Genomic DNA, 26,767 nt, shown 5'->3' with positions numbered 1-26,767 from the left:
CTTTGCTGTGTGACAATCCTTCAAACCATAGTATTCTAAATGTGCTTGCTCTATAATAACATATTCTTTCTTTTAACCTCATTTTTTAAATGATGCATTTGTTGAGCTCAAGTGCATCTACTTCAGAAAAAAAATTATTTGGGGAGAGAGCCAAATGACTTTTGCTGTGTTTAAATAGTAAAGCCATTCCATTAGCAGCAAAGTCTAAAGAGATTCAACAGTAGGAAGTTATATACAAGGTATTTGGCATTTTATTCTTTCCTAAAAGTTTAAGGGCTGTGTAGTGGGGCATAAAAACTCAAGCCTTCATGAAGGTCTTTTAGCCACTTAAATTCACCAGAAATATAAATAGCAGAGAAATAATCATTTTTAAGAAGCCGTTTAATGTTTAGTTATTATGCGTATGTGGGAGGTACCTAACATTTTGATTTTCTTTTTCTAGCATTCTATGTTTAAGCCTCATGCAAATAGTTGTTGGTAGCATTCTGTAAAGCATTCAGGGTAATGGGAAAGTGTCACAATAATACGAAATTTGTGAACCTTTTCCAATTCTTTTGTGCTGTATTTAATCTTAGAAATTTCAAAGATCATTTATACATCTTCTCCAACATTCTTACTATAGCTGCTTTGGGTTAAGTCTGGTTATAGATTCTTTTCACTTATTTCACTTATTTATTTTTTATATCTTATATGTTTATATAAGACTTTTATTTCCACGTCTGACCTTACCTCTATAATTCTTCAACAATATTTAACACCATGGCTTCTGACAGCATTATTTAATTGTGAGCAGTAATCACACAACCTTCTGTACAGCCAAACAACAACAACAAAAAAAAAAAAACAGAAAAATTCTTGCTATATTATTATTAACTGCATTAAATAATACATTCATGGGCATATAGATCATACTTCTACAGAAGAGGTGACTACTCATTCATTGTTAGTGAATATCTTTGTATATTTTCTCCTCTGCAAAATTCACTAGGAAAACATAGTTTGTACAAGCTATCATTTCATCTTTAATTAAAGAGAAATTACAGAGTTTATTACCTATTATCAATCTTCCAAGAATGGACATTGTTTTTTCTGTAACTATTCTTTCACTTGTATAGGACTAAGAAAAATAGCTCTGCAATATAAAATTGAGCACCTTAGTGAATACAGAGTAAACATTCATAGAATACATATATGTTGCATTTGTTTTTTTAAAAAAAGATCTTACCAATGTACTTGAAAATGGTAACTTCTTAATGTGTCATTAAAGTGTACATCTGTGAACTTCGTAAAAATTGATGATTATTATGCCTTCTAAACTCAAACCTGTACTTCTGTTCCAGGGGAAATATGAGAATATACATATGCTTTCTGTTGAGATTGGACCATGACTGTATTTACTGTAGGCTTTAATGATACATTCATAACTGAATGCTACAAATTAGGTTAAAGTCCTAGTTAATTTATAATGAAGGTTTTTAATGTTTAATATTTTTCATGTAAATGACTTTGAATGTCCCTAATGTGGGTTAAATTTACCTAATTTCAGATCACAGATAGTGTTTACTTATGTTCATAACCCATGATTTAAGAATGTCTTATGAGAGCTTCATTCATTCATTCATTCATTCATTCATTCATTCATTCAACAAGCATTCTTGTTAGCCTAACAGGTACTAAGGATTATAACAGGTAGTATATAGAATACCTCGAGGAATAAGATAAAATTCTTTCCCTCAGATATATTTCAAATTCTACGAGAGAGAGAGAGAGTTTTATAAGTAAATAATTAAAACACAGGAAGAATCTCTAATCGAAGAGCATATACCATTTTATGTGAATCCCAAACAACATGGAACAAAGTTGGTTTTGTTGTAGGGAATGAGGAAGTCAGCATGGATTTCCTGAGGCAGGAACATTTGCCTAGTGGCTTGAAAGAATAGTAGGAGTTGAGCAAGCAGGTCAAAGGGGACAGATTGTCTACACCAAGGTTTTAATATGCCCAAGGACAGAGACATGGAAGATCATGAACGATTTTGGAAATCATAAAATATGTATAACAGAATAACAGAAGCCATGTCTCAGAAGGTTAACAGGGACCATATTCAATGGTAGTTTGACTTTATTTTCTTTTTTCAACAATTATGTCTATTAGGTCTGCTTATTGCAGAACTGAGTTCAGGTCCTGGATATCCTTGTTAACCTTCTGTCTCATTGTTCTGTCTCATATTGACAGTGGGGTGTTAAAGTCTCCCATTATTATTGTGTGGGAGTCTAAGTCTCTTTCTAGGTCTCTAAGGACTTGCTTTATGATTCTGGGTGCTTCTGTATTGGGTGCATATATATTTAGGATATATTTAGTGTTTTGGCTTCTGGCTTTATCACATGAATCCCCACTTAATATCTTTAATAACTATTTCCTTAAAACATTCACAGAAAACAATTAAACAATAAAATCTCAGTAATTCCGGAACATATCATTATGAAATATATGAATAAATATATGAATAAATAATGTTATATTTATAAATACACTTAAATTTTAAATATATATATTTAATTTAAGATAGATAGATAGATAGATAGATAGATAGAGCCTCACTCTATTATCCAGGCTGGAGTGTAGTGGTGTGATGAAAGCTCACTGCAGCCTCTAACTCCTGGGCTCAATCAATCCTCCCACCTCAGCCTCCCAAGTAACTAGGACTACAGCGACATGCTACTACTCCTGGGTAAATTTATTTTGTTGTAAAGGGTCTTGCTGTGCTGCCCAGGCTGGTCTTGAACTTCTGGCCCCAAGTCATCCTCCTTCCTAGGTCTCCCCAAGTGCTAGGATATCAGGTGTGAGCCACCACACCCAGACAGATTTTATTTTCTGTACAATAAGAGGGAAGTGTGACTCTGTAAGGAAACTGAAGAGCTCCTCTGTAGCTCAAAACACACACATAGTCAACACATATACACAAGCAGATTGGGACAGAAAGAGAGAGTGAGAGAGACAAAAAGAGAGAGAAAGAGAATTAATGATATGTCCTGGAATTACTGAGATCATATTGTTATAATTGTTTTATGTGTATGTTTTAAACTTCCTGCTATGTTCATGCCCTAGTCATCTAAAGAAGAATGGAGAGGAGGAGATCAGGAGACACTCTTCAGAGTAGGCAACTTTCTCTGGAATTCATTTGTTTAAATCAATCTTTTCCTTATTATATATAAGTTTTATAATCTGTATAATATTGCTTTCATTCACAATGTAGCATTTCATCATCACATAGTTTATTTTCATTTTAATCTAGAAACTGTCTTTAATTTCCACCTCTGTGCCACTCTAGAAATCTAATCTACTGGAACTAGAATCTAAAATAATATACAGTCAATACAAATTTCTCTTAAAATGTAACATGTTATATTTCATGGATTTTGCTATTAAAGAGTAGAGGGATGTACGCAAAATATGTCTCCAATTTTCTTATGATTCTCAAAATCTTCCATTTCCAATGTGCACTCTATCTGAAGTCAGAAGTTAACATAATTACAATCTGCTAGATTTGTATGATTTTTAAACACACACACACAAAAACTAATTTGATTGATTTACTTACAGAAAGCCATATCTTGGAAGATGTCAACAAGTGTATCATAGCCTTAAGAGACCAGGATGCTGATAATTTAGACCGTGCTGCGGGTGCTATCAGAGGCCGGGCAGCAAGAGTTGCTCACATCGTCACGGGTGAAATGGACAGTTACGAGCCAGGGGCTTACACAGAAGGTGTAATGAGAAACGTTAACTTCCTTACAAGTACTGGTAAGTCAGTTGCCAATAACAGCTGCACTGTTTCTCATATCTGAATCTACATAGATACCGAATATTCATATATGTGGGAAAGATTCCAGTCTGTGTTGCTTCTTTTCACATATATTGCCACATAGTGCTTGCACACTTCGGTTATGCAATTTGAAATTTATCTCTGAGAAGTAAATATATTCATTGTTGAAAAGAGGTCTTCTATAAATACATGCGTTATGTAAATTACCCACAGGCCTTAGCCAGAAACCATTTAGAATGTTTATTAATGCCTTATCTGTTAGGAGATATAATTAGACTGATATGGTATTAAGTATGTGATAATCACCAAACCCTCTCTTAACTGTATCATTGATATCCCTAGGTTTTTGTTTACGTTACTTAAACATAGCAAGTCAGTCCTGTGTTTCCAGAGAAATGCTCTTACCTTCATTTGCAGTCTGTTTGCAAAACAGCAATTTGTTCTTGCACATAATCTTCTTTGATTGCGTAAGAAATATGGAACCAGTATTTTGTGTTGGTCGCAGCACTCAAGTTAATATTTTCTAAGAATCAGCCAGTAAATGCTTCGTTTTTGAATCTCTCAGTAAAATGATGTTTTAACACGATTGTTAACCTTTCTCCGAGAAACTTACAGAAGTGTCTGAATTCATATGGATTCAAAAACAATGAGGACAATCAACTATTTTTATAAGTCATAACAGAACTCCTTTCTGTGAAAACCCTTTGTGAATCTGTGAAATCCTCCGGTTAGATTTTTTACTATTGTCTCCTAACAGTAGGGTGATGGTGCATCTGTGATTCCTAAAATATTTGAAATTCCAACCTTAAGTTGTCGATCCTAGAGAATCATTTTTCATGTTATGCATATGGAATATGGAACATTGTTTAGCAAAAGGAATAGAAGAGACAAGGATAAGTCATTTTTTAAGTTTTTCTTTTATTTTTGAAGTCACTCCTCAAAATGAATTAAGAGAAACACGTCAACAGTTGAATAATATTCACTAGAGACTAGGTCTGAAGCACTGTGCTGCAAGGCAAGCTTAGCAAGGTTTGCAGGGAATTGATGATCGGTTTTGCTGTTTTTCTAGTAAGTTGATAAACAAAGTCATTGATGAATCTTGGTATATAGTTTTCTTATTATCTCTTTGAAATATTTCTAAAATAATGCAATGCTAACAATGTGGTAAGGAAAGATAAAACTCTTGATATTATTAAATTTATATTTCTATATCTGCTCCTCAAAGTCACCGGTATCAATAGGGCACATAGTAGTTACTCTTTCAATAAGTTGTGGTAATATATTTACTTGTTTAAAAAGATGATTGTGCTCTGGTCATTCAGTATCTCTTCCGTAACTAAATTTAAGCACTCCTTTCTTGTTGGTCAAAATTAAATACAGAGTTATCTGTGTCCCTGATTTTTTTCTACCTTCTGAGAATAGCATGTAAGTAAAAGAAGAATGTAACAGGGTTTTTTTTTTTTAGACAAATAAAAATTTCCTATCAGGAATTGATTAGGTAAAATCTAGCAGGACTAATATTTTGCCTCTGTCTCAGTTTTATAATCATGTTAGTCTTGTGAGCATGCTCTTTATGATCATAATGTCTGTTTGAGGTACCAGATTTACAGTTTTAGGCTCTATCACTCTGAAATCAGAAAATAATGAGACAAAGTTATTTACACACTTAAGAGTTTATTAATCCCTCTTTGATTTGTAATAACCTTTCCAGATAGCTAATCGATATGACTATATTAGAAGAAAATATATAGATATTATATTTTCTAATATAGAAAATATTAGAAAAAAAATCTTTTTTTCTTCTAATTAGTGGTATATAATTTTAATTAAAATTCTCTAGGTAAATTATGTTCTATATCCCAAATAAAATGAATATAAAATAATCCTAGGTTATTGTGTATAAACAGCATCTTATTATTAGTGTAACAGTATAGTTTATGACATCCCAATTTTGTTATTTCTGTTATTCAGAAAATTTTTGGTGTATCTTTGAAAAAGCTTTCCATTTTTGTTTATGTCTAACTCCAAACTATTCTCCAAATAGCTTTCCTTGAAATTTATGAAAAGCATGCCTCACTAAAGGAAATTCTGAGCAATAAATTAGATGAGAAAGCTAATTAGATCAGTTTGATCTTAACCAAAGCTGAAAAATGTGAAAATTTTCTTTCCCATGGAGATATTGTCTATGAAAGATACTTCCCACTACTCTATCCTCCACAATTTACTAACAGGAGATGTTCATCTTTGTTTGCATCTGTTTCACATCTTAGACTTATTATTTATAAATAATTACCAAATTAAATAATTGGAAATATCTTGTTTTGTGTTATGAGGCCTTCATAGTTTACTTTTTAGCAAGTGAACAGTAATACCTGTGAACTGTTTTTCTCTGTGTTTCCTTTGCTTTTATACAGTCTTCAGGATTTAACCCTCCTTTCTGAAAATGACTTAATGAGGAGTTATTGTGAGTTGTTGTTTATTACCGAGACTTTTCCATCTTTGCAAAGTTTGCCTTAAAGTATTGTCATAAATGATGAAATATAAGCCATACTTATCTAAATCACAAAGAATGTTTTTAGAACATAGCACCTTTGATTTTAATCAGACTTTGTAGCTTATTAGTACATTTTCAAAATTTGATGATTTTCTAAGTGTTTTCTCAGCATTAAGAAGCAGGGCTGACCTATTATATTTCAGGAAATTATATTGTTCATAAACTCTAATGAAATGTAGTCAACATCTGGAATGGTACGTTTCACCCAGATAGAAGCATAATATTGTAATCTTCATGTGAATTTCTTTATCCCACCCCATTCATCCCTGTTACTAAGCTCCTCCTCCCATCAGGAATTCTTAATAGAGAAGATAGAATACATTAGCTTTTTAAATAAATAATAAACCTTCTGGACTGTGGTGTGAAGGCTTACAGATTATACTCTTAGTGTCAACTTCAGTTCTTTTGTACTATGTTGGGGAAAAACCTAAACTGGAAGTGGACTGACATAGGACATTTTTGTGTGATTTATGAACTCTATAAAATTCAGGAATCAGCAGGCCCCAGAGCAGCTGTTGCAAACCTCCAAGCCCCACCTGGTTTTACTGTTAGCCAGGCTCATGGACCAAAACAGAACAGGCACATAAATGAATCTGACCAAGATATCCTGGTGGCATCCACTGTTGGCACCTGGCAGTGATGGCAAATACAGGTTCATTCGTCAAGTATTGAGACCAAGACTGGAAAGTGTGTATCCAGAATTCCCTCCTTCTTAGAATGAACAAGTGCCATATAGTTACATTTTTTGTTGTTGTTGTCTCAAAGGCAAATGAGACAGTTGAAAGAAATTTTGAGTCAATGAATGTTTCTAAAATTGTATTATAAATTGTTTACTCCAGTTTAAACAACAGATAGAGTTTTAAGATGTGTTTCATTTAAAACTTAGTTTAAAAAAACTTTAATAGCAGTTGGTAACCCCTATCAATTCCCTTTCATTTAATATAGTTTACATGTACATATCTTGCATTTTGTAGCTTGATTAAAACATGGTACTTTTTTTTTTGCATTGCAGCTCTGTCCTACAACCTTAAATAGTTATAAAAACTAAAGGTTTGAGTTCTAGCATTCCTTGCCCTCTGCAGTCCAGCAGTGTTTGAAAATTAGTAGTCCACATACTAGATATGACTAAAAGAATTTTTATGTGGCCAGTGGAGTTTTGACTACCATAAGTTTCATGGGAATTGGCTGGAGCTTCGTGGTGTCCTCTTTTTCACTGAGCCTTGGCCATGGTCTCTACCATGCCACAGTCCCTTCCATTCTCTTTGCTCAGTCTTCTGAGTCCCTCCCCAGTCTTCTTTGCTCAGTTTACCTTCTTGAACTCTGGAGGTATTTGATTTCACCTAAAATTGTATTTCTAATTTTTTTTTTTTTTTTTTCTGATGTGGGCCAAAAGGCACCTTCCACAACACTTAATACTTCTATAATGGCGGGGACACGCCTAGATTATTAACTGCCATCGCTCTCTTTTTAAATATCTCTACCCCTTGTGGCTCACATCAAATTCTATGCCTATTTCAAGAAAAAGCCTATATTCATGTCCTTTAGAAACCTTTGGCAATAATGAATTCTTTCTGTTCTCGTGCTCTGTAGCTCTTAAGGGACATGCCACTCAATTACATCAACCCAGACAAGTATATGCTCTTGATGAACTCCTCAGATATATTAACATAAAAATGGCTTTTCTGGACCGGGTGTGGTGGCTCACACCTGTAATTCCAGCACTTTTGGAGGCTAAGGCAGGTGGATCATGAGGTCAGGAGTTCAAGACCAGCCTGGCCAACATGGTGAAGCCCTGTCTCTAGAAAAAATACAAAAAAATTAGCTGGGCATTGTAGCATGTGCCTGTAATCCTAGCTACTCGGGAGGCTGAGGCAGGAGAATTGCTTGAACCCAGGAGGCGGAGGCTGCAGTGAGTCGAGATTCTGCCACTGCACTCCAGGAGGGGTGACAGAGCGAGACTCTGTCTCAAAAAACAAACAAAAATAAAATAAAATAAACAAAAAAAGGCTTTTCTTTCAAAATGGAATATGAGTTACAGGAGAAAAATACACTCATGTTATTTCTCTTTGAATCTCTCCCAGGGCCTACCATTGTGTCAGGTGTTAGAATAAAAATAAAAATAAAAATAAAAACCCAAAACGAAACCTCTTGAATTGAGCCTCTAAGGCTTTGCTAATTCTATCCCTGCAGTTGGAATGATTGCCTTTTCTTCTCTACTGCCCTCTTAAAATATAATCATTCTAAACACTTTCTCAAATGCCACCACCTTTGCAAAGGAGCTTTTGATTCCCTTTCAGTTAGAATTAATTGCTCCATTATCTGTATTACTATGAGCTTGTCCTCTAGTTAATGTTTATTTCACTTTGCCTTTGATCATAATCAGCCATTTACATACAAGTTTCTCCCACAAGATTGTAACGTCCTTAAAGACAGACATCACACTTTCTTTATTTTTATTTTCCCCGGTAGCATCTACACATAGTAGAGGGGCCCAATGATCATTGATACCAAGTCCTTCTCCAAAATTTAAATTTAAAATTTACTGCAAGGTTACACTGTGATACAGTCTAGTCAAGCAGGAGAATAAGTTATCATCCCAATTTAGGAGGAAAAAAACCCCTCAAAACAGTAGGCTGTGTCAAAGGATGGGGCAGAGAAAAGATTAAGAAAGTGATTCATTACTGTCCACAGTTAGATCTTAGCCACTTCCAGAAAACTTGGGGTCAGATTTTTAAAAGGTTCTTCAGCAAGCTTTTGAACAATAGATCATGAATATTGTGTATCCAATTACTTACAAGAACCATCATTGAACTACATCTGTTGAAAGATCTGACTGAACCTAATTTCAGTAATGCTTCCAGCAAATCCCTATAAGGGGTAGTGACTATGCTTTCACATTTGGGAACTATTGTTGATGAACTTCCTCCCCTTTTAGCAGTCTGAACAGGCTTTCAAATTATATACTTTCTGCCTTTTGGATTAAACATTAATCTAACTTTTTTTTTTAAAACACAATTAGAGAGCATTAACAAGAGGTTTCTGTCTGCAGATCACTTGGCTAACCTGGATAACTGTGTGTCTTCGTGTTGATAATTCTAAAGTTGGAAATTAAATTACAATTCAGTCTCTCTAAAGAAGAGTAAGATCTCATGACCATGGAAGGGCTTCTGTTCCCGTAGGAGTGTGGGACCTTAGGTAACACTATGAATTGAAGAAAGTAGCTATTAGAACTCCTGAGTGGAAAAACCTGTTTTCTGTTCAAGGAAGACTGGATTTAAATAGGACCCAGATCTGGTTAAGAGACTAAGGATCTAGTTAAAGAACTAAAATGAGAATGACAAGATTCTCATCTTGCCATTTTAAGTAAATGAACATACAAACTTGTCAGAAAAAAGAAAGTGCTATAAAAACCGCAATCTTCAATATGTATTGTGTGATGCAAAATCTTTTCTGACCTTTTTGACAGGTTACATGGAGTAATCTAAAGTGACACTGTTGGTAATAGCCTTATTTAAAAAATAAAAAATATTCTGACACACTGGTAGAAATTTCATTGTTAAACGAGGAATAATATAAAGGGCTTAAGGGTGGATATTAAAGAGGGGTTGAAATACTGCCATATCTGCAAAGTGTAAAATATGTAACTAATGTGGTTTGCTGTGTCCCCACCCAAATCTCATTTTGAACCGTAATTCCCGTAATCCTCATGTGTCGAGGGAGGGACTTAGTGGGAGGTAATTGAATCATAGGGGTGGTTTCCCCTATGCTGTTCTTGTGATAGTGATTTCTCACAAAATCCGATGGGTTCATAAGCATCTGGCATTTCCCTTTGGGGCACTCATTCTCTCTCCTGCCTCCCTGTGAAGAGGTGCCTTCTGCCATGATTGTAAGTTTCCTGAAGCCTCCCCAGCCATGTGGAACTGTGAGTCAATTAAACCTCTTTTCTTTATAAATTAGCCAGTCTCAGGTATTTCTTCATATCAGTGTGAGACCAGTATGAGAATAGACTAATACAGTAACTTTGAGATTTTTGCTGAATGAAGGATGGGTTAAGGACAGTGGAGATGAATTGGCGTGGACTGAAAGGAAGGGAGAATTGGAAGATGAACCGGAGAATGGGAACAGGCCGTGTGGTTATTCACCAGTGCAAAGATGTTCCAGAGGTCTTGTATCTTCTGTAACTCTAGAACGCCTGCGACCAGCCTCATATGGATATTCTCCAGGGAAACAAGATATCATCTAGAAAAAGAAAGAGGTCACATCTTTCATTCTGATCCTACTTTCCCATATATCTGTAAAATCACTAATTCAGATTTACTCTTATGAATCTTTATGTGCTGAAGGCAGTAGAAAAATAATTTATGTTTTAAAAGATTAGACATGAAGTATTAGTTTTGGTTCTGGGTTGCAAACAACTGAAATTAAGAATGGCTAAATTAGACAGAAAAACACAGGAAGGCTGGAGAACAAGAAGAGAAAACTGGCAGACTGCAAGGGACACTTCATATAGGAAACACAGTTAAAGTCATCCCAAAGAATAGCTTTTTGAAATGCCATTCCAGCCCCCTCTGAACATTTAATGCCACTAACGGTATCATAACATTATAACACTGGACCCCGCGGATGGTACATTTATTTGCTACCACATTTCAGATAGTTCTACCATTGGAATAAATCATAAAATATCCCTGCTTTTGCCTCACTTGCTTTAAATTCAACTTCCTGTGCCAGAAGCATTATCTTAGTAGAGTTTAAATCATGTGCCCACACCTTGGCTGTCAGCATACATAGGGGTGAGCACATGGCCTTTGAGCTTCTTTGCAGACAGTGCTCTGCCTCACACTAAGACTCTTACACCGGCATATTCCCTGCATAATAATGGGCTTTGAAGTCTGTTAGCAAAGCGGGGAGTTGGGGATGATGAGAAGCAGGAGAGGATGATTATCAACAAGGAAACAAAAGGACTCAGAGAAAGGAAATTAAGGATTGATGTTGCCAACTTAATTGGACATCACTGGGACAATGGAATTACTTGCATCCATATTGTGCAACCAAGAACACTGCCTTCAGCAGCTCGTTGCAAAGCTAATTCTTTTAGATGGTTTATGAAACCTTTAAAATAGGCATAAAAGCCTGCTTTATTTCTGGTAGATTTATTAAACAAGGTGTCATGATACCACTCCAAATCGAGGTACATTCCAGCGAAGACATGCCATAGCTGAATATATGATGTGAATATGATTCTATGGCCAAGACAATAGCTTCATAAAATAATGTTTGTTTTGCTGTATCTGTAAAAGCATAAAGGAGTCTATGAAGGTTTTCAAAAAAGGGGAAAGTATATCCTTCAGTGATATACTGAGGTTTCTTCTTTCTTTACAACGACAAAGGTTAACAGTTCTGTATCCTAGTGTTCAAATGTAGAGTGATACTGAATTGAACTGTATCATTTTGTTTTAAATCCAAAGGAATGGGTACTTTGACTTCATTAGTTTTTAAGATTACTAAGTATGAGACATCCTTTGTAACAGCATAGACTAGTGCTTTCTAAGATCATAGTGTTTGAGGCTGGTCAGTGGTTCATACCTGTAATCCCAGCACTTTGGAAGGCTGAGGTGAGAGGATTGCCTGAGCCCAGGAGTTCAAGATCAGCCTAGGCAACGTAGTGAGACCCAGCTCTACAAAAGAAAAAAATAACAATTAAAAAATATTAGCCAGGCATAGTGGTACACACCTGTAGTCCAAGATACTTGGGTTGAGGTGTGAGGATCGCTTGAGCCTAGGAGTTTGAGGCTCCAGTGAGCTGTGAATGTGCCACTGCACTCTATTCTGGGGAGGAGTGAGATCCTGTCTCTCAAAAAAAAATGATAATAATAAAAATAAATAAAATCGGCCAGGCGCGGTGGCTCAAGCTTGTAATCCCAGCACTTTGGGAGGCTGAGACGGGCGGACCACGAGGTCAGGAGATTGAGACCATCCTGGTTAACACGGTGAAACCCCGTCTTTCCTAAAAAAAATACAAAAAATGAGCCGGGCGAGGTGGCGGACGCCTGTAGTCCCAGCTACTGGGGAGGCTGAGGCAGGAGAATGGTGTAAACTCGGGGGACGGAGCTTGCAGTGAGCTGCGATCCGGCCACTGCAATCCAGCCCGGGCGACAGAGCGAGACTCCGTCTCAAAAAATAAATAAATAAATAAATAAATAAATAAATAAATAAATAAAATCATAATGTTTGCATAGCCACTGGGAAAAAGGAAGTGGCTGCTCAAGGCCTGAGGGGATCAGAGACTGCAGTTATCAAGCAGTCTTAGCTCCTTCCCAACTACCTTGAGAGCTGTGGAGGTCAAGATCTGAAAGCTCCTCTCACTAACACACACCAGTATGCCTCAGCAGAGTTGTTAGGAGCTCTGGGCTAGACAGCTGTCTACTGGGTAATCCAAGAATTAAATCTCTTTGAAAGAGAATTACTGTAAAATGTTTTATAGACCGTAATATAGTGTATGTTTTTAAAAATGTAGACAAACTGGCAGAAGGCTTCTCTCTTCCATTTCATCTCAAAAATCAGATTTATGAAACTAACGAAACCACTTCCTTCAGTTGTTACAAGTATCTATTTCATGTATTAATAGCCCTCAGCTGCAAAGACAGCTAATTTTACTTTTTTAGGGGTCTTTATATATAGCCAGAAAAGTCTGGTTATATATTTATTGATGTGAGCTGATAAAACTTTTATATACTCATCTGTAAAACTAAATTTGAGGTTCAAGGTCACTGAGGCTGGAGAATAAACCAAGATATTATGTCCCTTAGATTTTCTTTCCTCTAGTTTGGGAGAGAACATAAACCATGTGAATTCGAATGTGTAAATCAGATTGCATTTCCCCTGGTGATAAGTAATTGGTGCAGGCAGCAGAACTTAATTGACAATAGCTTTAACCATTTCATCCCCACCCTCTTCCCAACTATGTCTTTCATGCCAATTTTTATGTGATTCCTCAGAAGTAGTCCTGGTTGGGTGGGAGTGGTTACAATGGATATAATTATATTGCCACATTTTCAAGATAAGAGCAAGTTTACTAGATGAAGAATTAAGCATTTCTTAGGTGAGCAGTACCCACAGCTGTTGCCAAAATAAGGTATATTACATTTATGTTATCAGACTTCGTGGACGTAAAAGCAAATGCTGAAAGGGCATATTGTTGCTAAGAAAAAAACAAATCAGCAGGCCAACACTTGCAAATGACAATGTTATCTACAAGCTTTATTAATAGATGTGAATATTTTATTCAGTGAAATCAATTAATTGTTTGTCATGCATAGTTAAATCAAATACTATTTAGCTCTCTTTCACGTGGGAAAAAAACTGAAAACAGTGGATATCATAAGATCGTCAGTGGAGAAAGACTGCTTGACTAAAGGTGGAAAGGATATTTTAAAGATAGCCACAATTGGAAGAAAAATTCTGAGAGTAGAACAAGTGGACATTGACCAGGTGTCCAGTTAACCAGCTCAGGGAGGATAGAAGTAGTTCAAATAAAGCCAAGGAGACTTTAGGCAGCTGGAAAGCTGTTTCCACTGTGTGCCAAACCATGATTTCTGCTGACATGTATTTTCACTTCAGAAATCAACATTTCTAGCTCATGGTAATTTACAACTTACTCTTTCATCAATTACGAAAGAAAATATTACTGCTTAACAACACTACACAGCAGGCTAAGGACCTGGGAAGAGATTTCTTCTCCTGAAATGTGTTAGTAACCCCGTGCTATCTTGCAAAATGTAATATATTCTGGTGATCATCCACCATTTAATTTTACTGTCTGCCAAAATCTGTAGCAGTTAAAGTTAAGTGAACAATTTATATTATAAAATTTCTCTGCTGATATAGGACTTTTTAAAGGTATCATTTATTATAAACACTACTGGCACTATTTCTTTAAGATTCCAGATATTCTAAAGTCTAGTGTTGATTGTAGGTTATAGTGATTTAAGAAAGGTTATACACATTCCTTTACCACATGCCTCAAAATGCTTATGTAAAAAGAGGAATTAAAGTATGGATGTTGATTAAAAAATGAAATTATTTTTGAGGGGAGAAGAAGTAAGTTAAAATATTGTACTTCTCTTACCATCTCTCCTACTTTATTTATTTATATATCCTTTAATAGCTACTTCTGTTAGTAAATTGGTATCAATGTTTTTCCATTATTTGCATTTATTAATGTATTTGCCCTATCTTCACAATTACAATCAAATAACTTTGAGTCAAGGTACTAACAGTGTTTTGTTTTGTCTCTTCCATCTATTTAGAAAGCTAACACAAATGTAAACTGAAAAGATATAACTACCCAGTCCCATTCTAATATCCCGTTAAAATAACAGTAAAAAAACACAAAAGGGAATAAACTCATAATGGAAAATGCATGGGTATAGGATTATCATAGGAAAAAAAAAGATCCAGAAGATAGAAAGCAGCTGGAAACATGGAGATAGATGAGAGAGAGCAGCGAAAGCCTCCATCTAAACTGTGCACAGGACGGCTCTGCTGAGGAGCTGTGAGTTCCTGCTCGACTGTTGTTAGACTTCTTATCACAACAGAGTTCTACAAGGCAATGATGAAATGGCTTCATATTCCATGAGAAAATTAATATGATCTTAGAATACTATATTCATCCAAATTATGTGGCCAAATAAAAACCTTTTCGTGTGCATAAGAACTCAGAAATGTAACTTGTGTAGATCCTCTTGAGAAACGACTTGAAAATGTGCTCAAACAAAACAAGAGATGGGAAAAACAGAAATAGTAGGACATGGAACGCTGAAATAGTGATTCTAACCCAGAGATATAATGAATAAAATGACAAGTTGGCAGATGCAAAGCAGGTCTAGAAAGCAATGGATCCAAATTGAATACAAAGTCAGTGGGCTCCCAGAAAAAAAAAAAAAAAAGAAAAGAAAAGAAAAGAAAATAATTCTAAAAGAAGCCTTCAAAAGATTCAGAAAAACAGAATCATTAAATTAGTCACATGATAAAGCAATTTGCTATCCTCTCTAAGATGCATTACTCTACCAGTCCCCACCCAGGAGGCTTAGAATATCACGACTCTAACTATGTGACCCTAAAACTTTAAAATTCTGCTTGCACTGCTATCATCTTATGCTTAACTTTTTGTGTTTGTTCATTTCCTGTATTTGTCATGTCTTTTGTCATTGTTAAGAAACCAGATTTTAGTGTCACATGGCAAACATCTGTTATGCTGGTTTTGAATATCTATTCCATATATTAAAGTTATGTGTATATGTTTCTATATATTTGCAGTGATACTATATATAAATATATGTATTATACGTAGTGTTGTAACTATATATGTATAGTATATATTATATATATAATATGTCAGTGATTGATTTATTTTGCTTTAAATGATCATTTGGAAAAGAGTTATCTTACAGCTGAGCTGGAACTCTCCATCATTACCTGGAGGTCCGATACTGACTTTTGGCCACAATAAGAAGGAGTGAACTAGTTTATATTTATAATACATTGTTTAAGTTTGAAATCACCTTGTTAGTACCAAGAGTCAGCTTGTTTATATTGTTGAGGGGTGTGTAGATTGATGGCTCGCACATGGGCTAGCCAGTTACATAGCATGGCTTAGCTATTGATCAGTGGGACGTATATCCTGAAGCTTCATAATTCAGAGATGAAGCACATCCTGTGTGACTGAGAAAGGATTCTGGGTAGGTGTGCAAGTCTCCTGACCCCGGGTGTGTGGGCTGCACATTCTTTCTTCTTGAATAGGTCTTCTCTGAGTAGTTTCCATAGAATTTTGCAAACCCTTTCAATTATCCAACACTGTCTGTAACTGTTGTCATTATAACTCATTTATTTTGTTTAAAAAACCCACTGAAGATACTAGAACACACACACACAAAGAGACACACACATCTACCTTAATCACACAGAGTTAAGCAAGTGGTTGCATTAGGTTTTGTTGCTAACTGCTCTGTTTTTATTTACTTTTTTAAAGGTGCTCAGCTTCTATAACTAGACCATCTCAGTTCGTTCAGGCTGCTATAACAAATTATCTTAGTCTGGGCTAGTCATAAACAACAGAAATGTATTGTTCACAGTTCTAGAGGTGGGGAAATTCAAGATCAAGGCATCAGCAGATTCAGTATCTGGTGAGGATGCATCCCTCATGGATGATGTGTTCTAAGTGGTGGAGAAGACAAACAAACTCCCTCAACCCTCTTTAAAAATGGCGCTAATAACTGCTCATGAAGCCAGAACCATCATGATCTTCATCTTTTAAAGCCCCTGCCACTTAATACTATTGCATTTAACATATGAATTTTGGGGGGACACATATATGTAGACAATAGCATAGAGTTTGTGCAGTCAGAATTGCTGAATCATGCTTTTTTCTCAGAGAAATTTCCAAGCTCAAAAACCTTAAACTAAAGATTTCTTTCATTTAACTTACACATTACACCTAACTGACATACATATTATATCTCATTAGTTAATTGGCAAATCTTTCTCACAAGTACTGACTCAGCCTTTTATAGCGTTTCCTGCAACTGTGTGAGCTGTCCACCAAATTACAGCTTCCTAACTCTGCCTCCTTGAAAACTGAGAACTGCGACAGACATTATCCTCTCCATATTATTTATGCTGTATAGCAAATGTCCCTAAAATTTAGCAAATTAAGACAACAAACATTTACTGTCTCATAATTTCTGAGGGTCATGAACTTGGGAGCAGCTAAGCTAGGTGGAGTTGGTCAGGGTCTCCTGTGAGGTTGTATTCACACTGTCGGCCAGAGCTGCAGTCATCTAAGTCTCACCTGAGGCTGAAGAATCTGCTTCCAAGCTTATTCACATGTTTTTGTTGGCAGGAGGCTTCAGTTCCTCACAAAATGGGTACCTCCGTACGTTGCCTATATGTTTTCACAACATGGCACCTCAGTGTGAATGATCCAGATGCGAGAAAGAGAGAGAGAGTGAGAGAGCCTAGATGGAAGCCAGCATCTTTGTATAACCTAACTTCTAAAGTGGCATACCATCACTTTTGCTGTATTCAATTTGTTAGAAGTGAGTAGGGCATGAGTACCAGGAGGTGGATATCACTGGACCATGTTACAGGCTGCCTACTACAACTTCTAAATGGCTTATATTCTGAATATGCTTCATATGGTCCCGTGTCACCAATTAGACTATACATTTTTTTATTTATTGTACCTTAAGTTCTGGGTTACATGTGCAGAACGTGCAGTTTTGTTACATAGGTATACATGTGCCCTGGTGGTTTGCTGCACTCATCAACCCGACACTTACACTAGGTATTTCTCCTAAAGTTATCCCTCCCCTAGTCCCCCCACCCCTCAAGAGGTCCTAGTATGTGATGTTCCCTTCCCTGTGTCCATGTGTTCTCATTGTTCAACTCCCACTTATGAGTGAGAACATGCAGTGTTTGATTTTCTGATTTTGTGATAGTTTGCTGAGAATGATGGTTTCCAGCTGCATCCATGTCTCTGCAAAGGACATGAACTCGTCCTTTTTTATTGCTGCATAGTATTCCATGGTGTATATGTGCCACATTTTCTTAATCCAGTCTATCATTGATGGACATTTGGGTTGGTTCCAATAGACTACACATTTTTAGTGCACATATCTCTTAGACCCCTCCCCGTTTTCTGGCCTGACATTTAATATTGGAAACATTAGCAAAGGACCTGGCATACAGTAGACATATATATTAAATGGATGAATAATACAATGCATATCTTACCAGGGATCCTTAATAGAGTTGATTATTGATAGTACAGAATACTGTGGAAGAGGAAATCCTCTCCATTGCTAATTCATGTAACATGGTTTTATCATTTTAGAGACATAGATGACCATAAACATTGCTGTAAGTATCACTTTATGTGCCATGGTCATGTGGAGAAATCATTACAGAGGAAATATGGAAACCCACAATTCTAGATTTAGGTTTACTGTGATGTAATTGTGAAAATCCCTTAAACTCTATGGGCCCCATATCTTTAAGTGCCAAAAGAGGGTTAGCTAGGAGATCTTCAATGTTCCTTTGTACATCATTTTACTTAAACATTTAAGAAATAAATTTAAGAGTCATTTGTCTACAATGCATTAATTTATTTGCCATTTAGCTGTTTTCAAATTCTCAAAATTCTACATCTTTTTAATAACCAAAGAAAAAAATGTCCAAAATATTAAAAAGTGTTGTTTTTAATTTTATAAAAAGTTTTCTGCCAATCTTGTACATTCTTCCTTCTGGAGAACTAGATGTTTTATCAATGTAATTTTTTTATTCAATAAGTTTTTTTAAAAATTGAGATGGGATCTCATTGTATTGACGAGGTTGGTCTCAAACTCCCGGGCTCAAGTGATCCTCCCACCTCAGCCTCCCAAAGTTCTGGGATTACAGTCATGAGCCAGCATACCCAGACATTTTGTCCATATTTTAAATGATTTAATTGTTGTTGTTGCTATTGTTCTAATGGTCATAAATTAATTATTTGCTCTCTCTCTCTCTATATATATATATACACACACACACAGAGCAAGAACAATTGGTCAGATTTGTCAAAAAAAAAAGAGAAGTACATAAAGACTAAGCAATTTAGTTTCTTGTGGTTTAGTAGGCAAATAATATTTGTAGACATTAACATCAAAAGCTACATTAGACTTTTAGCTCTAATACTTACCAACAATAAGTGATCTTAGGCAAATTACTTAACCAGTCTAAGCCTTAGCACTGTCATCTATAAAACAAGGGCAATAAAACTTATCTCTTAGAGGTTTTGTGATAATTTCCATTAAATAGTATATATAAATCTCTTGAAATGCCTGCTTCATAGTCTTAGGTCTATAAATAGCAAGTTATTAATATTATTGTTGTTATTATTCGATTGGAATATAGTAAAACAATACTTGGTTAGATTTCATGTGATTTACCTTCTGAATGATGTGGAAATATGTTAATGTGCAATATATAAAACATACATCACAGAAAACAACCAATACTGAGATTTGTATTTTGTTCTGACAAAATTTTATATCCAGGGCTGTTTTCACTTCCCGTAATGTATTTTTAATTTTTTAAATTGTAATCCAGTATCTTAGTCAGTTTGGGCTGCTATAACAAATTAAATGGAGTAGTGGCTTAAACAATAGAAATTTATTTATCACAGTCTCTGGAGGCTGAAAGTCCCAGATCAGGGTGCCAGCATCATCAGCATGTGGTGAGGGCCCTCTTTCTGGCCTGCAAACAGCTGCCTTCTTGCTGTGTTTACATGATGGACAGCAGAAAGAGAAAGGAAGCAAGTTATCTAATGCCTCTCCTTATAAGGACACTAATCCCGTTATGAGGGCTCCACCTTTATGACCTAATTACCTCTCAGAGGCCCCATCTCCAAATACCATCACATTAGGGATTAGGGTTTCAACATGAATTTGAGAGGGACGCAAACATTCAGTCCACAGCATCTAGGTTTACCAGTTTTGTGTCCTTTCTTCAAATTAAAATTATGTCGAAGAGGAGACATTTTTAACAATTCAAATGATAAGCAGCACACGATATAGCAAAGGAGATTTTTTTGGCCTAATGTTTAGCAGCTTCATTCTATTGTTGAAACGTATCGCTACTACACACGCTTAAGGAATACAATGGTAGAAGAAACAGTGTATTTTATATCAAAAGGAAAATAGTGTAAGACTAAGTCATCTGATCTAAGTTTATAATGAAGGAATGTATTTAAAGATGTTTTCCTTTTCAGAAATAGTCATTTTTTTAGATAATTAAAAAGATATCAAGAACATCTAATTAATAGTCATCTTAATGACAGATGACAGTGGAATTAAATGTGAAAAGCAAATTTGAAAGCATCTTAGTCTATAAAACTACTTCATCTATAAAAAATAAACATTTGACACAACTCTCAAAGCAAAGTATCTGAGGGATTCTTTAAAGCTTCCAGTTTATCAAATTACTTTTCTTTTTTTTTGAAGGAAGTTTCACTCTGTTGCCCAGGGTGGAGTGCAATGGCATGATCTCAGCTCACTGCAACCTCCGTCTCCCAGGTTCAAGTGATTCTGCCACCTTAACCTTCCAAGTAGCTGGGACTACTGGCTTGCGCCACCATGCCCGGCTAATTTTTTGTATTTTTTAGTAGAGATGGGATTTCAGCATGTTGACCTGGCTGGTCTCAAACTCTGATCTCAAGTGATCCGCCTGCCTCGGCCTCCCAAAGTGCTGGGATTACAGGTGTGAACCACTGTACCTGGCCTATCAAATTACCTTTTAATAATTTTGTGGGCTGGGCAAGGTGGCTCATGCCTTTAATCCCAGCACTTTGGGAGGCCGAGGCAGGAGAATCATGAGGTCAGGAGACTGAGACCACCCTGGCCAACATGGTGAAACCTCATCTCTACTAAAATACAAAAAAAATTAGCCAGGCATGTGGTGCACATCTGTAGTCCCAGTTACTTGGGAGGCTGAGGCAGGAAAATCGCTTGAACCCAGAAGGTGGAGGTTGCTGCAAGCCGAGATCACACAACTGCACTCCAGCCTGGTGACAGAGCAAGACTCCATCTCAAAAAAAAAATAATAATAATAAAGAAAAAAAAATTGTGTATGTACCTCTGTGGTATTTGCTGGAAAATATCACTGGTTTGAGCAAAACCAGTTATTTCTAACTTTTAGTGAAAGCTGCATGTGTCACACAAATCTTTTCTGATATTACAAAGGCTAATAAACTCTCACTCAAAAGTATACTCCCAATGCAGTGGTGGGGTATGATTTACCACTTTATTAAATAAAGAAACAGAAGGTAAATGGATTATAAAGGTTAATGATGGAAACGACTACTCTCATCTCCAAAAGAATGGTTAGGTTGGGCATGGTGGCTCATGCCTGTAATTCCAGCACTTTGGAAGGCTGAGGCAGGAGGATCACTTGAACCCAGGAGTTTGAGACCGGCCTGGGCAATATAGTGAGACCTCATCTCTACAAAAAATTAGAAAATCAACCAAGTGTTGTTGATTGATTTTCTATAGTCACAGCTACGTGGGAGGCTTAGGTAGGAGGATCACTTGAGCCTGGGAGGTAAAGGTTGCAGTGAGCCAAGATTGTGCCACTGAACTCTAGTCTGGGAGACAGAGCACAACCCTATCTCAAAAAAAGAAAGAAAGAGAGAGAAATGCAGAGAGAGACAGAGACAGAGAGAGAGAAAGAAAAAGAGAAAGAAAGAGAGAAAAAAGAAAAGGAAAGGAAAGAAGGAAGGAGAAAAGAAAAAAGAAAAGAGAAGAGAAAAGAAAAGAAAGAAGGAAAGGAAGGAGGGATGGAGGGAGGAAGGGGAGGGGTGGAGAGGGGAGGATTGTTGTTGGTTTAAAACATTACCAATTTGATGGCTGGGCACAGTGGCTCATGCCTGTAATCCCAATACTTTAGGAGGCTGAGGCAGATGGATTGCTTGAGCCCAGGAGTTTGAGACTAGCCTGGAGCAGCATAGTGAGACCTCATTTCTACTAAAAAAAAAAAAAAAAAAAAAAAAAATTCAAAATTTAACTGGATATGAAGGTACATGCCTGTAGTTCTAGCTACTCAGGAGGCTGAGGTAGGAGGATCATCTGAGCTTAGGAGTTCAAAGATGCAATGAGCTATGATTGCACTACTGTACTCCAGCTTGGGTAATGGAGTGAGACCCCATCTCTTAAAATATAAGTAAGGAAGGCAAGGAAGGGAAGGAAGGAAGGAAGAAGGAAGGAAGGAAGGAAGGAAGGAGAAAAAGAAAAAAGAAAGAAGAAAAAGAAAGAAGAAAGAAGAAAGAAAGAAAGAAAGAAAGTAAAGAAGGAAAGAAAGAAAGAGAAGAAGAAAGAAAGAAAGAAAGAAAGAAAGAAGAGGAGAAGAAAGAAAGAAAGAAAGAGAAAGAAAGAAGGGAAGGAGGGAAGCAGGGAGGAAGGGAGGAAGGAAAGGAAGGAAGGAAGGAAGGAAGGAAGGAAGGAAGGAAGGAAGGAAGGAAGGAAGGAAGGAAGGAAGGAAGGAAGGAAAAGATTAGAAACAAGCCTCAGAGTTCTTTCCCTGTCCCATCTGGAAAGCACATACTGGTCCAAAAAATTCATTATAATCTGCTTTCAGATTATCTCTACACTGATATTGGAACATTTCTAAAATTCAGATGTCGTATTCAAATACATCTTGGGTTTTTGTTCAGTAATGACCAACATTTATTTCCCACAGAAAAATGGGGAAAACTTCACTTTAAACATTTGCGTTTCCTATAATGAAGGTATACAAATGATTAGATATGAGAGTAACTTCTACTCATAGCTTTCCTCTTTCCCGAACAGAAGGGGAAAACCCTTATTTTCAAAGTACAGATATTGAATAATGTAAAGCTACATGATAGAGGGATGAGAAATTGACTAAGAGGTTTTTTTTTTTTTTAAAAAAAAAGTCAGTGTTTTTATATACATATAACACTTAAAAAGTTTTCAAATACTGAGTGCATTTAGTAAGATGAGGGCTGGGTGCAGTGGCTCATGCCTGTAATCCCAGCACTTTGGGAGGCTGAGGCAGGTGGATCACAAGGTCAGGAGTTCGAGACCAGCCTGACTAACATGCTGAAACCCTGTCTCTACTAAAAACAAACAAACAAAAAAATTAGCCGAATGTGGTGGCACACACCTGTAATCCCAGCTACTCAGGAGGCTGAGGCAGAATTGCTTGAGCCCGGGAGGCAGAGGTTGCAGTGAGCACAGATCGAGCCACTGCACTGCAGCCTGGATGACAGAGGGAGACCCTGTCTCAAAAAAAAAAAAAAAAAATTTTAGTGAGATGATTGTTACAATGGCATGCAATTAAATCATAATTAGGAAATCACAATTAGAAAATCACTGTAACCTTCATTGAACTATACTGATGCACAAGCCCCGTACCTATCAAATAATGAATAAAGACAAAATAAACAAGACATAATTCTTTCTCTCAAGAAGAACGAATGTTTGGGGGGATGACAGATGTGAACCTTCAATGCAAAACAGAACAGAGGTATGCATGTATCTCCTAATTTACTCTATGGTCTGGGAATGATTTAATCCAGAAATCAGGATACTCAAATTGTAGAAAATTAGGAAAACTACCATGGAACTAAACATTTAAGAAATGAGCTTGTTTATTAGCTCTATAACATAATTATAGGAGAATATTAAATCCTCATATTCGTAGATAATTATCAGGCCTTATTTAGGTATCACCAGCTTTTTCTTATCCACCATTAGGAAATAAGAGGCTAATCAAGTCATAATTCATATTCTCAACCAATCCGCATCCACTCACCCCCATCTCCTTCTATAATAAAAAAGATAACAGTAGACTTCAATCCCTGAAAGTAAGTGTAACCTTTCCTGTTGTCCCTTCTTTACGACCTCCTATCTATCAACATTTACCTGTGAGGAGCCTGTAAAACTGTCTCCAGCTTCTCATCATACAAGTGTCTGGATGCAATGTTATCCCCTCTGGTATTTTAGGGTGAGAATATAATAAAGGATTATGCTCACTTTACTTGTTTCTTCAGTCAAAACTGGTTTGGTATTTACTTGCTGTGAGGATACCAGTAAACTAAGTGCTGAAAAGGCGAGCATGATTCAAATCTTTCGGTTGTTTAACTGTGGTTGAGGATATATTAAATAGCAGGATTCTTTTATTAAAAAAGGCAGGAATACATTAAGGAACAAAATGAATGAATAGATTAGAGCATAATACAAGTGTAAGTTTTATAAGTATTGTAGGTCAGAGAAGACCAGATAGAAGATGTAAGGACAAAAATAGGAATCTAAACATTATTTAAATTTAAAAAGAAAGTATGTTCTTCCTGGAAAGAATGTCAAAATATTTGTGTTATATTATGATGTAATTAGAGATAATCAAAATTATACTGAACTTGATTTAATCTTCTTTTGATTGAGAAAATACTTCAGGTTCTTGTAATGTTTCAGGATTATCCTTTAGGTATTGTGTCCTTGAAAGAAAAATGAGTAGAAAGGTGAGTAGATTTTCCCACTAGGTCAGGCAGTTTATGTGACTAAGTCATACGTGAGACTGGGTAGCTTGTGGCACCAGCGCCAGTTAAACATGGAGTAAGTATACCTTTCCCTAACTCTTCCACTGTCAACTACAACATTGGACATAATACTTAAAGCAAATCTTGGAGTACCCTGTAAAGTACATAACAGCAGACCGGAGAGGAAATTCGAGGTTGGAGGATGACCCCATACAGTAATAGGTCGCCTGGACTCCTCTTTTTTCCCCCGTATTTCCTGGCTTAGACTCATCTGCAGCCTGAATCTGGGAACTGTGCACCAAGCACGGACAAAAAAGCTCCAAGCAAACCCTTTCTCAGGCCAGAGGACAGATAAGCAGGGGTTAGGGGTATGGGATGAAACTCATTTACCTCTCCCAGCCTTTGAAAATGCAGTCCACTTTGGAGGTAGCAGTGGCAGCAGTTCCCCTGTTGACTGAAGAGAAATAAAGAGAAAATACAAATTATTAACATCAAGAATGAAACAGGGTATCACTACAGAACCATGGGCATTAAAAGGAAAATAACAAAATACTACAAACAAGTCTATGCACATACATTTAATGAACTAGATAAAATGAACTAAGTGCTTGAAGGACACGTACCTTTAAAAGTCATTGAACAGACAATAAGGAGTGTTGGGGAAGATGTGGAGAAATTGGAATCCTCTTACACTGCTGGTGGGAATACAAAATAGTACAGCTTCTTTGGAAAACGGTCAGACTGTTTTTAAACAGTTAAACATATGTGTTACTATCTGACCCAGCAATTCAATTCCTATCTGTATACCTAAGAGAGATAAAAACATACGCCCACACAAAAACTTACACATGCGTACCTATAGCAGCATTATTAATAGCCCTAAAGTGAAGACAACCCAAATGGTCACCAACTGATGAATGGATAAACAAAATATAGTGTATCTATACAACAGAATGTAACTGGCAATTTAAGAAATGAAGTACTCATAGATACTACATAATAGTACTGATACATACTATATAATAAAATATGATACATACTACATTATTCCAAGTATAATAATACTTGGAAACATTATACTAAGGAAAGAAGCCAAACACTACATATTATATGATCCCACTAATATAAAATGTTATTTCATAGCAGACAGCAATAGGAAAATATACAAGCACCAAAAGCAGATTAGTGGTTGCCTAGAGGGACTGGGGACTTTTGAGAGTGATGGCTAAAGGGTGCAGAGTTTCTTTTTGGGGTGATAAACATATTCTTAAATTGATTGTGGTGACAGATACACAACTTTGTGAATATAGCAAAACACAATGAATTGTACACTTTAAAGGGTGACTCGCATGGTGTGTAAATTATATCTTAAAGCTGTCAAAAAAGTCACTGAAGAAGATAGAGATGTATTGAATGTCCTATATCTGTTGCAGATAGTAAATTGGTAGTTTAAAATCTTTCAAGAGATAAGACTCCAGGCCTGGACAGTTTCCCTGGTGAATTCTCCTAAACATTGCCTCATGTAAGGAATTACATTAAATATAATTTCAAAAAATTAAAATGATGGAACACTTCTAAACTCATTTCAGTAGCCCAGTAGTACACAAAGGATCAAACGAAACAAAGGCATTAGAAGAAAACAAAACTACAGACCAGTATCTCTAATGAACATAGATGCAAAAACCTGCAACAAAATATTAGGAAATCTGACCCAGCAATATAGAGTAATAACTGTAAAGCCAAGTACAGTTTCTCTCAAGGATGCAAAGAACATTCAAAATTCAAAAATTAATTATTGTAACCCACCATATTAATAAACTAAAAAAGGAAAATCAAATGATTATATCAATGCAGAGAAAAGCATTCAACGAAGTTCTGATTTTATTCATAATAAAAATTCTCTATACATTAGAAATAGAAAGGGATTTTCCTAATTCGATAAAAGGCATTGGCAAAAACCCCCAAAGCTAACATCATTCTTAACAGTACAAGAATGAATGCTTTCTTCCTAACAACAGGGACAAGACAAGGCTAGTTATTTCACTGTTCCTTTTGAACATCACATTAAAGGTTCTAGTCAGTGCAATAAGGCAAAAGAAAGATAAAAGGCGTATATATTGAAAAAGAAAAAATAAAATTTTTCTATGTGCAGATGACATGATTGTGAATTCCAAAGAACTATTGTATTTCTATATGCTAGCAATGAACAATTGGAAACCAAAATTATAAAAGAATACCAGTTACCAAAACTTCAAAAATTGATATACATAAATATAAATCTTAAAAACAGTGCTGTAC

At 36.1% G+C, this 26,767-nt stretch overlaps 1 protein-coding gene across 3 annotated transcripts in view; it reads left to right on the top strand.

Annotated features, from left to right (window-relative positions):
- CTNNA3 (catenin alpha 3) overlaps positions 1-26,767 on the top strand; it is a 1,783,100-nt gene that overhangs the window by 1,315,848 nt on the left and 440,485 nt on the right. For all 3 annotated transcript variants that reach the window (XM_030941008.1, XM_030941007.1, XM_030941009.1), the window contains exon 12: positions 3,602-3,802. In XM_030941008.1, coding sequence (XP_030796868.1) covers positions 3,602-3,802 — 201 coding nt within the window. The remainder of the gene's footprint in view (positions 1-3,601; positions 3,803-26,767) is intronic.

Source organism: Rhinopithecus roxellana, chromosome 11 (genome assembly GCF_007565055.1).
Source record: "Rhinopithecus roxellana isolate Shanxi Qingling chromosome 11, ASM756505v1, whole genome shotgun sequence".
NCBI lineage: Eukaryota > Metazoa > Chordata > Mammalia > Primates > Cercopithecidae > Rhinopithecus > Rhinopithecus roxellana.
Note: the sequence above shows the minus strand (reverse complement) of the source record. Positions and strands in the feature narration are given on the sequence as shown.